Source organism: Leptosomus discolor, chromosome 1 (assembly GCF_034619465.1).
Source record: "Leptosomus discolor isolate bLepDis1 chromosome 1, bLepDis1.hap2, whole genome shotgun sequence".
NCBI classification, from domain to species: Eukaryota; Metazoa; Chordata; class Aves; order Leptosomiformes; family Leptosomidae; genus Leptosomus; species Leptosomus discolor.
Window position 1 is genome coordinate 186155735 of NC_141391.1, and position 17472 is coordinate 186173206.

General features: G+C 38.7%; 1 protein-coding gene across 1 annotated transcript in view; it reads right to left on the reverse strand.

The window, feature by feature from the left end:
- Positions 1–17472, reverse strand: part of PPHLN1 (periphilin 1) — a 71077-nt gene continuing 53605 nt past the window's right edge. The window contains exon 9 of the mRNA XM_086472462.1: positions 1–244. Within this exon, the coding sequence (XP_086328588.1) occupies positions 35–244 (210 nt within the window). The 3' untranslated portion in view covers positions 1–34. The remainder of the gene's footprint in view (positions 245–17472) is intronic.

Sequence of the window (17472 nt, forward strand, 5' to 3'; positions counted from 1 at the left end):
ACAATGCAGAGGCTCTAAAAGCGTATTTTTGTCCTTAGTATGAGCCCTCTTTGAAGGATTCTGATAGATCTTGATTGGCAGCATCGTACTGAGCAATGAAATGTTTGAGTTCTTCAATGCATCGCTCACCTATTTCATGCAAATTCTGCCTCAGGGCAAACTGAATGGACTTCTCTAATGATGGGTCTTTATCAATTAGCATCTTCACTACCATGCCAAAGGTTTCACAGTCTTGTCTGTAGACCTAGAAACAACACATTTTAGAAAATGATTAAATGCAAGACTCTCTACTTCAGCACACCAACAGCCCTCCTTGAGTCCGGTGCCACTGCAGGTCCAAACCAAACGAGCAATACTGGATTTAACGCAGGTTTCAACCGTCAGATGTGTTTGCCTTTTCCTCTCTTCTGACCTGCGCTAGTACAAATGTAACTAGTTCTGAACTATCTGAATACAAGTAATAGCTCTTACTGGAAGAAATGCCTTAAAAAGAGAGATTGAGTTCCTCTCACAGCAGTATTTAACAAATAATGGCAGAGCGAAATGCAAATGCAAAACCAGATTTTCATTGCAAATACATGTAAAATTAATTTAACTGTGGCACGCCTAGCAATCTCAATCTTTATACAAAGCATCAATAACACAGTTTGTAATCTTTCCTAATACTTTAAATACAAGTTGTGTTTAAATAATTTCACCAAATCATGTTTGTTTGTTGGACTTCTGCTTCTTGCAGAAGTCCTTGACAAATATGACTTTAATTAGTTTGACTGCATTAGTGATTCAGCCACTAGGGATAAGAGAAATCCTGGCAGTGGTTTGCATGAACCCGTCTGATCTTGTACTGCAGGGAATGAAGAGTTTGCAAGTCAGTTATGTACCACAGTTGAGGAGAAGTAACTTCTAATTATCACTGCAACTGTTTTTCAAACAAACATCCGACTGTGCTCTTAGGCAGTTTTCAAAGTGAGTCAGTGGCCTCTCAAATTTCTCTTCTTTTTTTTTTTTTTTTCCTCCAGATTCCAACTAAGGTTATTCATCTGAACACCCACCAAAAAAGGAACTTGTCAAATTCTTCCAACTACCAGATGCAGTTCATTTTCACACCTCTTTGGCCAATTTCCATTTAGAAAACAGACTGGTTTTTTGAATGAAGATTAATAAGTTTAATATCTCTGTACATTTTTAGGAGAAAAAAAAAAAAGGCAAAAATGTCGATATTCCTCAAAGTCTGATTATCTTTTAGTATTGTGTGCTTGTGTTAGAACTTGTTTACAGGGATGTGTGACCCTTTCCTCCCACATTTATCTGTACTGTGGACATAAATGATACAGATGTGTAGAAGCAATTTCCCATTAGTAAAAAAGAAACAAACAAACCCACCCCCACCCAAACACCACCACGCTATTTTATTCATAAGAACCAGTCCAAGGGCAGTTCAAGCATATTCATGTCAGAGAAGCAGTAAAAGAAAAAAAATACATTCTGATTTAACACGGTACCTTTAACAAGGACAGTTCTCAAACGTTTCATAGTATATTCTATAAAAAATAGCTTAAAATGAGACCCACTTTTCAAACATTGGTTGGCACATAAAAGAAAACCTTTTGGAATAAACTAATTCTCAAGGGAGATTAAGAAGACAAAAAGAAGAGTGCAGCCCAAAACAAACTGGAGCTAAACATCTTAAGTGTGGAAACGGTGTGCACATGGCATTTTTCCTGAGACGGGGTTTATTTCCTGCTTTGTATGTTTCGTTCTTTGGTAGTAAAATATCAGCATGAAACCCAGACTCTCAGAGTTCATGTTCCACAGCAAGTAAAACACTGTACTTGCTAAGAGAACTTCAAACAGTAAATTTGGGGGTTTTTTTTTCTGACTTTCCGAGGAAAAAGCTCAGGAAGAATCGCTGTCTCTGATCAGCCATACGACTGACAGATGGTATTTCACTTTGGATAACTCATGCCTTTCAAGTACTTGCAGCATGCTCGCTAGCACCTTCACAGAATGATTTCTGAAAGGCTCCCCAGAGCCATTATGTTTAGGGGGAAACAGTTCAAAACTTTTTTTTTTTTTTCCCCCCTTATTGCATGTCTATTTGTCCTGTTTTATCACCTTTGAAGCGGTCAGACCAAGGATGTGTGAATGATCTTGCACAGGTAAACGAACCTGGTAACTGTCAGTCTTCAGAGGACGCTGTGCAACACCGGCACGAGTGAAACCCTGACACTAATAGAGAACACAGACACACCGCCCCGTCTTCTGCACGGGAAGGCACTCAACTACACGGAAAGCTACAACTGAAGGAAATGCTCTATTTTTAATTGGTCTTCAAATTAATGGCAAACAAGTGCTATCTGCTATATCTCTCACACACCACAAAGAACTAACCTAGATGAAATTATCTGACCCTTAGCATATAAATATTAGCTCAATCTAAGCACATTTTTCTTCAAAACTTTCACAAAAGAAGACTTGGAGGAGAATCAAGACAGCCATCGTCGTCGCTGCGTCTGGAGTCAGAAGTCACTTTGCTGTCACAACAAACAAAACACCTTCATACACGTGATGAATGTTTTCAATGCTTTGTGACAAAAGACTTTTAAAAAAATAGAATTGACCTGAAATAGGGGAAGAGGGCGAAGGTGGAGCAGGAAGGCAGTTCTAACAACAGAATACAAAGGAAACAGCTCAGCTCCTCTAACAATAATTGAGCAATTTTCTCTCAACAAGCTTTCTACCCCAGCTGCTAATTCTGATCCTCCTGGTGCAATCTGCCTCCTTCTCAATTGTGCTGATAAACCTATTTGTATAGCTGCTACGTAAATTGCATCACTGAGATGATCCTTTTAAAATTACTTCCCCCCAATTAATGTGATTCAGTGGTTCAATTCTAAAACCAGATGCATCAGCACAACTGAAAGAACTGCGAGCCACAGTTGTGAAGTGGAAATAACTTCATAAACCAGTTTACATCTGAAGCAAGTGCACGACTACCAGCCCTCAGAGAGAAGTTACTGTGCTTTGCAGAAGGGAGTAGAGATTATCAAGTACAAGAATATCAAGTACAGAAGACATTAATTACACTTAATGGTACAATCAACTATTTGAAAAATTGTGAAGGCACTCAAAGCTCCCGAAAGGGAAGATGGTGGCATGGCGTATTAAAATCTGCCTTCTCCACAGAAGAGAAGGAGGCTATTTCTGGAAAATAAGCCCAGAATGTGACACTTGAGGAAGAAAGAAAGAAAAGACTCCCAACAAGCAAAAAAGCTCTCTGTTGGAGAAGAATGCTGGAAGAACTTGTGACCCAATAAGGTTTGAAAATAACCCTATCTTTAAAATTCCAGCTGATATCGATTTTGAGCTCAGACCATGGAAAGCTCATCTGTAAACATCTGGAACTAAAACCTGAAAATGATTCCATGTGTGGGGAAAGACGAAATAACATTTTTATATTGAAAAACAAGAAAGGGAATGAGACAAACGACATGATTATTCTGTCTGATATATACGTCAGGTAATCCTAAAAACAGCTAAAGCCATAGGGTGATCATTTACCAAGGCTCCAGCATACTTTTATTCTCTGACCTAAAGTACAGCACCAGCATAATGGAAAGAACGTGTAACACTTTAGTAAGCAGATGAAGGGAAAGCAGAAACAGCTGTTCTATTCCCAAATATAGAAACATATTTATATTTATTTTATATACACATACACTATATATATATATGTATAAATAAAAATCTTGATTTTTCTATGAATGAGAAGTATATAAGCTGAATTCAAGTTCTCTTTGAAGAGTTTTCCAAAATCAGCACATCTGGCATCTGTGAGGTCAGAGGATCACAAATATGCCTACTTTTATATTATTCTCATGGTATTTTAGTGCTGTTTATTCTTACACGAAAATAGCATAGAAGCTCTGGCTGAGATCAACCCTTCACTGTGCTAGTCTCTGCATAAGCACTTTGTCTAGATGCAAATCTAAAGGTGTGATGCACCTGCAGACTGTCAGTGAACACTCATATCTGAGAAAACTAAACCAAATTTTGCACTTAGAACTGTTTAAATATGGCTAAAAGACATTTACTTCCAGATCCAGCTAGAGCAATGGAGATGTTAGTCCCCCAGGTTGGAGGTGATCAAGCCCTAGAACTCACCAGCAGAACTAAACTTTTCAGAACTCCTTAATCTGTGTCCATGCAAAGTTGTCACAGTTAACCTCAAAGCGCCAACAACAGTGGCTTAAATTACAATGTGTGACATTGACATGAAAGAGATGACGGGTACCACACATTCTCAGCTCTGGGATGTTAACCACTGATGGCGAAGAAAGAGGGGCAGAAGCAAGCAGGTGGGGACTGCTTGTGCCTTAGACTGCTATATCCTGCAATAATAATCTAAAATTGACCTTGGCTTAAACCAAAGAAAACATACCAAATGGCTCAGCTGATGGGTGGAAAACACCAACACCAAAACTTTGTTGTAAATCTGAACTCTGGGCGTGGATGAAATTATACTAGCGAATACCTTGATGACATGTCTGCTACTCACTGACACAGTCTGCATCATTTCCTTTCTCTGCCTAGCATAGCCTCATGTTCTTCTCCAAAACTGTTCCAGAGCTGCCGCGTATTTTGCACAACAGCTGTTGGACAACACAAGTAGTAATGAGAACAAAACCTAGAACTTAAGACATCCTCTCCTGCAATTGACTCCAGTCCACAGAAGAGTCAGAAAAACTTTGTCATCTTGGTCTCAAAGTCTTGCACACCTGGCCAAAAGCAGCTTCATTTCAACAGCAAGAGTAGACACAATATTCAAAGCAGATGAGGCCAGGAAAACAGAGAAGTTAAAGTGGAGATATTTGCAACCCTTATTTCAACCCATGCACCAGGTTTGCCCAGCTTAGCTCCACAGTCTGTGCAAAGAAAGGCTTTTTAACTTCTCAAGGTCATTCAGAACAGCTAAAATTACAGCTTCTGCTCTAAGCAGCCTTTGAAGAAGAGGGAAACAAGAGAGAAGTTCCCTGATAACTGGAAGAACGCTCAGGAAGACTGGTCCCACCAGGCTACAAGTTAGCCTCTGTATCTCCCATGTCCACAGCTGGTAGAAAGTACAATTGAGAAGCAAGTGAGAGATGCAAATTTCTCCTCCCCGTCTCAGAAAGGACTCAACTGAATCTTCACTTCTCATTTCTGGGAGAATTGTTCTAATGAATGCACTTCATTTTATACAAAGGTAGACAACTATCTTCGCCAGCTATGGTTTTAAACGAATATGACTGTAGCACTTTTTTTGAACACTCTTGGCTTTATGCACATGTAAAAGCCTCTTGAATAGGAACCAAGAGACTTGCACATGCAAGGCTCAAGCAGCTTTATGCAAGAGATGGGCAAATTCATTTCAATGCAGAAGGCGGTACTTCTGCTTGCAAACACAAGCAGGACCACCAGGCATGAGAGGACCACACCCATTAAGTGGATGTGATGCTTTAGCAAGTGAAGTTGATGCCCATGATTTAGTCTGTAATTTCCAGTCCCTTGCTCTTTTCCATCACAATCTTTCCTGCATTTTTGAGTATTCTTAGCATTCCACACATTTACAGATTCATCTAACACTCTCTCTCTCACCTCCACCAGGACTCCTTCTTCACAGCAACATAACTGTAGGCTCTCTGAGCAGCTCTGCACAATATGTATACAGCCCCCCATCAGTGCTTGTGAGTCAGTGCTCACCTTCAGAGATACCCGTTCTCAGCTCCTCATCCAGAAGGCCAAAGACCCTCAAGGCTCAGTTCACACAGGGGAAGGAGTTGGGGTTCTGGCTCAGAAACCAAGTTAAACAGCCTGCAACCCTTAGATACTAACTCACCCTTGAGAAGACCCAACATGCCCAGCAATCACAATCTTGTGTCTGTGATTCATGCAAGTATTCATTTAATATATTATCTTTCAGAAGACAGAAACTCTTCAGTTACTAAGGGCACATTTCCCACAAGTATCATGCAAGGAGGAAAGAAGCAACACGCTCACTGGTAGTTGTTTGATTTCTGACAAAGGCAGAGCTTGGACTTGCAGAGCTCAAGTACAGCACAAGTTTGAAAGCCCTACCACATCCCCTCCAGACACCCCATTAATGAAAGAGCAAACTGCCTGAAATCTCTCTTGTTTCAATGACGCCCCAGGGCTCCTCTACACCAGAGAGAGGTAACAGCTGTTGTTCCCCCTGCTAAACCATGACAACTAGGCTGCTATAGCCTTCTGGCCTTACAAGCCAGCTTTCTATTTCCCTTCCTCAGCAGACCTCAGGTAAGCCTGACAAAGCACTCCTCTGTCAACACAGCCACATCTATGCCAGGTTTTCCTGGCATGGGTAGACAGACTATGAGGTATAATTTTTCTTGTACTCCTAACTAAGAGCTATGCTAAAAGATTTTGTAATGTAGACCTAGCTCTAAGCTGACTGCATATGCAGTAAGATTTTGCATTATAATTGTGCATGTAAACTCTAGCAATTTGGGAAACCACTACACATTGAATGACTTCAGTATTGCTGGTATCAAAGTACTTTCCTCTCCCCAAATCACTACTTTTTAATTTATTTACATACTATCTTGGATTTTTCTCAACCATGCAAATTAGACTTTATTAACCTACCCAAAATTTACTCTCCTCAAGTACAATAAGCTAATCCTCTACTGAAAGAGTACAGACAGATTTTCATTACTGCAGCGGCAATGTAATTGTACTGTTATGTTTATGAGTACAATATATAAATTCATAGCTTCAGAGTGCAAAGAATGCCCAAAACTGTCATTAAACCACTTGCAGACAATTCTCATGATCAAGACATTTAAAATTGGTTTTCAACCAAGATGAACTATTTTTCATGGTTACAAAAAGCTGAATTAACGTACAACAAATTTAATACTTGGTTACAATAGTGGTATACAATTTTTAATTATAAAATATCAACAAGTCTGCTCTATTCCTTTCTTAAAAATGCACTGACAATTTTGCCTTGAATCTATGTAATAATTTCTGCACCCATTAATCAATACGTTTATAGACCAATTAGATATTCATTGAAATGCTAATTGGGGCAAACAAGTTATTTAATCTACTATGTAATAATGAACAATTTCATGTTAATTTGCTACTTACTGAAGCCATGCAAAATATTAAAGTTATTTGCACTTAAATGCAATTCTGCCTCCCTTTTGACTGAAAGTTTCAAGCGCCTGGTTTAATAGACTTAATCAGCTTCCAGAATGTAAGCCCACCATTTTTGGCAGCTGAATACCTGACCGAAAGGCCTGTTGGAAGTCCCTCATGTGCAAGAGATGCTGACACAGCCATCATTTTAAAAAAAAAGCATGAATTCCGATTTGAACACTGCTTTGCCCTCGAGGAGCATGACCAGCAACGTGGGGGGCTGCGTGCGAGCGGGGTGCAGCAGGGATGGGCGTGGGGTGCCGCAGAGCCTGGGAGGAGCCACCTGGGAGAGGGGCTGAAGCCACTCAGCTCCGAACTCCCCAGGAGCTGGTCACTGCTCCCCGCACGGGGCCACCATGTTTCTGTCCAGCTGGTCTACAGCACCTCGCTTCTAGGACACAGCATCTCCTGCCTGTGTTTTTATTTATTCCTTTGATTAAACTAATTTGAAATAGGAAGATGCAGTCTAAAACAATGTCACTGCAAGGCTTCCCGCTTCATTTTAAAGTAGAATTCTAGTACAAAAAGAGCTGTGTAAAACTTGGGGGGGGGGGGGGGGGGGCAGTGTGGATGATGTCTATGTCTACAGTAATAAACTCTCTGCTGAGTTGTGATATCTCTGCTGATACATGTGACACAACTCTGGTCTTTTCCACGCTGTGTAATACACTGGGAAGAAAACATGCAGGCCAAATTATTTACTTGCACAAAACCATTATCTCCAGTTTAAGCTCAAGACATCACTGGGATACTCGTTTGCTTCCTATCATGCCCCTGGTGACACCTCTGCAATTACAGTGAAGTCATGGGGTTTGCACAGGGTGGAGTCCATTGCAGCTCAGGGAAGCCTGGGGCTGGCTCAGGTGTGCAGCGACCGCAGGAGCGCCCCGACACTGCCTGGTCTTCCGCACATCAGCCTCACCTTCCTATGGCTTCTGTCGTGCAGGGCTCTGCCCCTCAGCCATAACACCTCTAATCATCATCTCTGTAGAGAAGCACCATCCCTCCTCAACTCTTTCTTATTACCTCCACTGTCCAAACAAAAAATTACACGTTTGGGTACATTTGCTCAATGCTTGTAAAGCAATCTAAAGGTGGAATATACAGCTTTTGTATGACACTTGAGCAGAGCCAAAAAATAATAAATTTAAAAGCAATTAAAAAGACAAATCCTCAACAACGGTAGTAAGTGTTTACAGTTCCAGTTACACAAGGACATATCTGTAGAGCAAGGCTATGTAGTTCTGAACAATCATAGCAAAAGCCAACCAAGTTGATATTATTTAGAAAGCTGTCCATATGAACTATTGAACTATTGAACTGTCTCAGCTGTCTTTTAAATCAAAGTGAACAGGGAAAGCATCACATACAAAGTATTCAGCACAGTGCAAGATAAACCTTAAACCGCTACGACTTGTACTGCCTGGCAATTAAATTAGTATCTGGAAAGTTCAGCAAATGAGTTTTCATTTACAAAAACATTTTCCAAATAGTTCCCCATTGCTTTAAAATTACTACAAAGGCATTTTCAATAAGAAGCAAAAAGTCATTGCTAGGAAACCTGTATCTTTAATAATTTTTAATACTATAACGGAGGACTTTAAGTGAATGTCTAAATGACCAAGAACTGATACACAACAAAAACGTACATGACGATACACTTCATTTAACATTACACTTTGGCAAGAGCAAGTGCATTATTACTTCTTCAAGAAATGTCTTGCTCAGTCAAGCAGAAGTAGCTCCCATGTGGGAAAGCAAGGACTATTATGTTACATGGTTTTACTGGAGATAATTCTTTACTAAACCAATCAGACCACATAATAACAGCATTCTAACACCAACTACAGGCCCTTGGAGACTAGTTTGTGTGTGGCCTAGATTTCATAGGCTTCTTTACAACAGATGTGTTGGATGAGGGTAGTGTTACTTCATATATTAACTTGTGTGTTCCTTAGGTAAAAGAGCAGTATTGGTTTAAATTCTACTGCTTACGTATTCTTCTTATAGAAAACATGTGCCTTCTGTGAGCAGACGATAACTCTGAATTCAAATAATCCATAGCAATTACAATTCATCAGTTTCTAGACCTCACTAGAAGCACTCATAGTCTATTAAAGATGTATCAATGACACCTTTTCAGCTCACATGTAAGAACACCCAGCTATGTGTTTAAGAATGTCCAGCTACAAACAACTGTGCAGCTAAGTAAAACAATTGTCTGAAAGAGCAACAATCTATGCATCTATGAATTTCCCTCTGCTCTGTAACGATCTTCAAGTCTAGAAACTGCATTTTCATAGGATCATAAATGAAAACAAAATCCTAAAAGCTCTCCTCTCTGACGGATGCTAAAAAAATCCTATTACTTGAAATGCACCAATTCAGGATTAAACAGGAAATAATCAGCTTTATGCCAAAGGAAGGACCTCGCCCTGAAACTTTTTATTTATAAAATACTGAATTGATGGAAAGCTATTTCCTAAATCTGCTCCATGGTAAACTTATTGCTCCATCCAAAACAGGAAGGGTGAAGTTTATCTACAAAAGACTGTGTCTATGTTCATTCTCTTGTTAAAAATGCTTTAATAGCTTTCAGTTATGTTCGCTGACCATAAAGGAAAGTGATATTCATTTAAGCTTCATCAGAACGGGCTGTATGTTAACAGCAACAGTTACATGACAAACAAATCTTCCATGTCATAAAAACATACAAATATTTTTGTACGGAAAGTACAGTAGTTTAAAATCGCATATATGGACTGTGTTGCAGTCAAGATCAGCAACGATGCATTTGCTTTTACCAAAGAGTGACTTGTGGTGATTTAGTTTTCCCCCAACAAGTCTTCACACTTTCAATTTCAACAAATATCCTCAGCTACAAATTTTCCCAGATTCAACATTCTGCATTAAGAGGGCTCATTTTTGTTAAAGGGCACGACAGAATTGTATCCCATGTGGATCACCTGCATTTTCTTCAACAGCACAATGTAAACAAGCAGCAAGAGAAGAAAACAAAACAAAACAAATCTTCCTTTTCCAATTAAGAGCAACTCCCAGGAGATCAGCTGCACGATTAACTGTCAGCAGCATTGTTATCAGAAACTCAAAGCTAGTGGACCGATAGGTTTAACACCAGCCCTTAAATGAGAAGACTTTCTCACCATCACAGTCTAAAGAGCAACTTTTTGTTTTTTTTTTTTTTCCTTTAATGGTTAAAAGAAAATGCTACAGCAGGTTTGGATATGCATGCCAAAGGCTATGTTTTTTAATCACGTGTGCAGCATAAAGAAAATACTACACAAAATAAACTGTATGTAATGGACAACTTTTCAGGAAGGAAAAGCAACAGCTGCAAGAAGAAAAACAATTACTTAGATTACCAACATTTTATTACTTCGTTTATGTTAAACCTTAAGGTTTCTGAAAGTTTAGAATTACTTCACACATTATATTAGCCTCACAAATCAGTTTTATTAGTGCCTCAATAATGGATCAAATTTTTTTCATGTCCAAGTCATGGTCCTGTCTCTACCCTCTAAATAGTCACTCTCATCATTTCGTTTAAGTACTCATTTCAAATATAAAATCAAATAAAGGAAAAAGTAAATTAAGGTCATGTTTTTGAAGACTTCTGAAAGCTTTCCCTAGCTTATGGATGGATATCTTTTCCCATATGCAGCTGTGACCGCTGAAAAGACTATTCCCCCTCCCCAGCTGTCACCATCCCCATGCCAGAAATCATCACTCCACTTGTTTGTGTGAGCCAGCAATATACAAGATTACTCCTAAAACTCATTTTTAGGTAAAATCAGCCTGATTAGGTCACATGCTGGCACATCAGTTGGGCTATGGGGAGGAATCCCCTATTCTGGGTGAGAGGCCAAGGAGCAGCTGTAGATGACATATAGAAAGGACATTTATCTATGGCCTCACCAGTGTGTCCAGCCTCTTTGAGCTCATCCAGGACTGCTACCTACCTAACCTAGACAGACAAAGCACACAGGATCTGTGCTGAAACGACCACCTACCTCAGCATGTATCTTCAGTCAAATACAAAATCTATAAAGAAACAGAACATAAAGCTAGCATAATGGCTGGAGGAGGAGCAGGTCAGAAAGCCTGTATGATGAAGCCTCCTTTCTCATTGCAAATATACACGTTCCTTCCATACTCTTAGTATTCAACACCCAAACTATCTCTCCTGAATCTGTTCCCACAATTCTTACTATTTCCACTTCAATTTGGAAGCAGAAATCCGATCCAAAAGTTGGTAAAAATAGAAAGCATGTCTCTCCCCAAAGAAAAAGCCACAAGGAGCAGAGATTGTCTTTTATGGTTAGTAAATCATGTATCTTAGGGCAGTGATTACCAATTGTGGTTCCAAGGGAACGTAGTAGGAGTTCTGCATTTACTCAGTGGATACACCACTGACTGTATCGCACAGTACCTGGAATTAGTTATTTGATAAATTTGGGTTACAGCTTGTAAGTAATATTGACAAATCACAGCAATTAGCTGGTCCAAAAAAAGCTCGGGAATCACCGATTTTTAAATGGTGAACTGTTTTTCCATGTGAAAACCAAGCCTATTTTGTATTTAAAAAGATATTTTGAGACTCAGAACACTGGCTTTCCATTTCGTCATTACCAGCCTTTATTAATGAGATAGTTAAGCAATGCTGCAGCATTTCAGCACAAGAACTGTTACCTATCAAACTCATTAAAGGAATGTCTGCCCTGTTCAATCCAGTGTCATTGAACACTTTCCAGAAGTTGTCTGATGGGGTGAACTGACAGAGGACAGATTTGGAACGAACTTGGCAAGATATGTGAACACACTCATGACTTTTTGAAGTGTTCACTTGTCTTCAGATTCTGGCATCCACTGAAAAGCTTTGATTCTTTTCAAGCCTGGCTTCAGTCAATCCTTATAAAAAAGTATTATGACCAATAGAAGTAAACTGAGACCATCAAATACTGTTTTGTGTTGGGTTTGTTTTTTTCAGTTGGGCTTTTTTGAGAGCTTTAGCTCTGTAATCTTCAGATAAGTTAGAGCAGCTTTCTGTGATCCCTGATATCTATAAATTGTGAAACGGCACAATGCAACAAATTCACTAAGTAAAATAACAGAGGTATTTCTAGTTCTCAAGAAACAAAACTTCCCCAAGGATACTAGGGGTCTAGACTTAGTTGTCTTGGATTTACTTCATGAAATGTCTTATTTATTTTAACCATAAAACAGGGAGGCTGGTACCAGTATTTGTTTACTAGTAATGATGGTAAAGCATTGTGTAGACTAACAAGTCAATTAAAAAAAAATAGCAGCTGCCCAGCAACTCTCTCAACTGAGATTGCGGCAAGTTCTGCCTCTAGCCAACACTCCAACGAGTAGTATTGTGCTCTGGCAAATCACACAGACAACTAAAGGTATGGGGAGGCTGATTCTTCCACTGACACTTCATAAAATTTCAAATTACCCCCAATGCCTTGATGATCTGAAGATACCTCCAAACAATTAGGAAATCTGTTAATATCTGTAAATGTAGTTACTTTGCCATATTAATCTTACCTTTAGAAATACATGAGCTATTGTTTGAATAATCTAAAATAATTCACACCAAAACAAATAATTTCAAGTCAGCTAAAATCTGGGGAAAGAGTAAACTAATAAGGAGGTAATACAAGAGAAGATCTAAACTAGATAATGAAAGTGGATACCACAGAACTATATTTGAAACTATTCATTGAATAAAATGTACTGTTACAGTATAAATAACTTTTTTATGCTGTATCTCTAAGCAGAATAATAGCTGTTGCTGATGAAGTCTACTGATGCTGGACTGATACAGTGTGTTTTGGATAAGAACAGCATGGAAAGAGAGCAGTGAAGTCTCTTTTGATAAGCAGAACTAAACAGTTTACTGCCTAAGATAAAAATAGGTTGCTAGAGGTCAAACACTTTAATGCAATAGCCAAAAGAAACAGTACCAGGCCATTTACCTTTTAACCTTACTTCATACAAGATTACCATGTGCTCTCAAAGATACAGAATAGACAGGGGTTATTCGTACAAACATATCCTGAAAAATAAGGCATCCCTCACTTCATGCAGCCTTCCAGAATTTCTTTTTTTTTTAAAAAAACAAAACAGTTCATGCTAGTAAAGATCTGGCTGAACTACATTGCCTGGAAACAGAATTAAATGAGGAAAAAAATTTAAATATTTACAATAGAGAAAGCCAAATTAAATAAAAAGACACACTGAAAATGAATGACATTTTCTCACTCCATTTAGAAATTCCAGTGGGCTTTTTGGGTTTTTAAATCACACACGGGTATAAACATTGCAAACGTTCTATTTTCAAATCAGCAGGTAAGACATTTTGTTATTTCAAGGATTAGTATCCACAAAGAATTGATTTACATGCTAAACAAAGGATTATTTAATTTATTTATTCATGGACTGTGCTGAATGATAACAGTAACTGTTTCATAAAAAAATAATTTAAAATTTGCCTTCTACAGGGTAAGTCAGCAGCTTACACTCTTAATGAAGAAAATATGACTAACACTTTCCATTTGTCGGCTGCAATGCACTGAAACCAGATCTTAGAACTACTGCTTAGTTTTAATATGATCCATTGACTCACTTCGTCTTACCTCAACTTAATATTAACCTCTGTTTCACTTGTTCACCTCTTCTCTTTGTTCTCCATAGTTCTGCACTGCTCAGCAAACTACACTGGGGACAAAGCCAAATCACTCGTCCTGCTCCAAAGACCCTGCAGTTGGTCAATACACACATAATAAAGGAACCACTGCTACCTCTGACTACCTACTACCACAATTGCCACCACAATTTTATCCGAGTCTTCCCTGTTCCCTCAGCAAGACTTCAACCAAGCTCTCTTATAACTTAGCTCTCTGAAAAATCAGAAATCTATTGAAAAAACCCATAATTATCTAAGCATCTTTGTATTACTTTATGGCATAAATGCATTTACATTTCATGCACTTCTATCAAACAAAAATCCACAAAGAAAAGGTATGTTTCATAACTAAATGGAAACATTATTTAAAGAACAGAAACAAACACCGCCCACTGTTACGTTATGGACATATGCACACATGTTCTTTCAGAGCTTTAATTTTAGATATAGACTACAGTAGCTCTAAGGAATATAGTAAAAAGCTATTTGCTTACGCATTACACACACATGCTGAGCAATTCATATTGAAATGAACTGCAAGCACACCAATGAAAGCTTGTACCCTTCTATGAATAAAACCTTACCTGACATGAGACATTGAGTATTCAGACTCAAGTTAACGTGTTAAATGACCTTGCCTCTTTTACAATCTTAGTTGATCCACAACGGACAAAAGCAAGCTCACCACTTCATCCTTAACAGACCTCTGCATATCTTAATATGACTCATCAGCAATATGCACACCTATTTTTCAAGAATACTTAGTCTTACTGTACAGAAACACTTAGTCAAACAGCAACAGACTGAAGGGAAACTGAAGCCTGAGATAAAGAAATAAGACATGAGCCACGTTACTATAAAGGCACTAGACTTTCAAAAATAACCGGTATTATTTAATCATTTTATGTGATCAAATCCTGCTTCTTCTAAAGGAGAAAGGATCCTTTTTAGATAAATGTCATGATTCAAAAAAGTGAACAAACTGGTCCATACACAGAGTAAAGAAAGAGGCTTGCATTGCAAAGCAGAGGTTACATTCTCAGAAGTCCCCAACATATAGCACAGATCTAAGACAAGCAAGAAGTTACCTTACATTTTCACTGCACTGTCAGAAATACATACACGCAAAAATTACGTTTCTCCCATCAATAAAAAATGTATTTGGATCAATACAAATGACCGAGGAGGGAATAATCTTTACAGTAGATGAGATACTTCTCTTTGAAATCACTGCTCTGGCTGCTTACCATGACATGAGTAACAACTACACAAATTAAAAGGCTCCAGAGCCAGCTCATTAAAATGATACATGCTTTTCTTGGTAGCAAAAAGCCCATCCTGCTTAAAATAGAAAGGAACACTCCTAAAACAGTTCCTTTGGCAACTTATCTGGGTCATGAGAGACCATATAATTATTTTAAACTCAAGATTTTTTTGACTACCCCCATTCCCCAAATACTGGATGACAAATGATGTAGAAAATTCACACACCAATTTTACAGAAATTCACACACCAAGAATACATACTGTATTTAACTAATTTTTTAAAACTCTGCCTTATCAAATCACATATAAATTCACAATTTTAATAATGTATGGATTAGGTATAAACTATATTAGTAACTATTATAACCATATATTAGTAAATTATATATATTAGTAAATATGTATATTAGCAAATTAGTATATATGTATATTAGTAAATACTACAACAATTTTACTGTATGTTTACTAGTGTACAGATGATAATCGCCACATGTAGAATGCAGATGTAATTCTCAATCCAAAAGGAGACTGCAAGAATAACAAGATCAATAATTGTGTTGTATGTACTATGAAACATTTCACTGCTATTAAAAGCACCAATCACTTATACATGGGCTCAAGAAACCAATACCTAAACCAAATCAAGGGTGAGTCAGAGAGCTTTCCAGAGCTCAGAGTTAAACATTTAGGTATCCTGTTACTAGAAAATCAAAGCAAAAAAAAGCATTCACTGACCTCAGTGAAACAGGAAACAGAATCTTAGAGTTTATCTTTGCTTCTGATTTTAGCAAAACATACTTGCAAGAAAACATCCTTCAATAGGAACATAAGAAAAAGGAAAATTGTACAATAAGCTGTAGTTATGCCTAATAGTAAATTGGAGAAAAAATAGGAGATGTATTTAAAAATTAATCAAGGCACTTTTGAATTATGGCTAGACCTACAGTTGGATAAGGAGATTAATAATTTCATTAACAACTAATTTTTACATTAAGAAATTATTCATATTGTTTTTATTTGTAGTTGATGAGAAATACAGCAAGGAGAACGACCAGCAGTGACTGGCATGTTTATCAAACTCTTCAAGTAAGCGAATTCAGGTACTCGATGCAGGAACGCTGCATTTCCTGCCTTACCATTGTAGCTTCCTGCAGATGCCTCGAGGGCATCCAGAGGGGAAGACACCAAGCTGGAAGCACCTGACTGCTCCCCACTTGTTTCTGGAACCAGAAATAGCAACGAGTTTTCTTGCATGATGTAGCGTCTCCACCCTCCAGCCAGGGAGAAACTCCACTGCATTTGCCCATGGGCTTTAGAGCTTCTGTGGAATTAATTCCCATCTCCACCCATGTTCCTCTTGTTCCCCAACTCATTCTTTCCCCCACCCTCTTGGCTGCAGTTCCCTATCTTGGCACAAATCTTTTTTTTTTTCAACTGCAAGTCCAGTCCCACCCTCGTTCATTGCTTCCCACACTCCCAATTCCCAACCCTACCTCTCCTGTCACCACAAATCCTTTCATCTCTTCCAGATTTCCTCCACCCTCCAATTCAGAGGTCATCTCATTCCTCAAATAGACATAGTTCCACCCCACCTGCTCTTCAGAAACTCTCGCATCCTTTTGCCCCTGCCTTCTGGATGCTCTCCTGCAATCAGTCCTCCTCCTAACTGCCCTTTGGCACGGTCCACCTCTCTACAGAGAGAAAAAACTTTGACAGGAAGATTCCTAACTTGACATCCACGTGCCTTCCTACACTGGTTTATCCCATTTAAACTGTGTGGAAAAACCAGAACTTTTGTGGGGGTGGAGGTGTGCACCTGTCATTGCCAAGAGCTGGTGAAGGTACAGTCTCCATCCCCTTGCTAGAAGAGCTATGGGTGAGACTGCCCCACCACCAGAAGTCATCTAATTACAGGTTTCAAGGAGGGTGCAGCCAGCTCACAGGTCACCCCAAATGAACAAAGAGACATCTTTATCTCAAACTGTAAAGGAGCCTTTGTTGCAACCTTCCTGTTCAGTGGCAGGTAACAGATGCATTCAAAAGGGCATTCAGCTTTACTTCACAGTGCATTGTGCCTTGGTGTGGGAACATTTCTCTGTAATTGCACACTTCCAGTTCTTCATCACATTAGCTGACAGGCAACAAATACATAAAACATTCAGAAATCTTTTGATCTTCATTTTGCTAAAGTGCAAATACTTTAATGAACTATAAGAGGTTAGAGTTTGAATTAAAAGGGACCATTTAATTTACAAACTGAGCTATCTCATTAC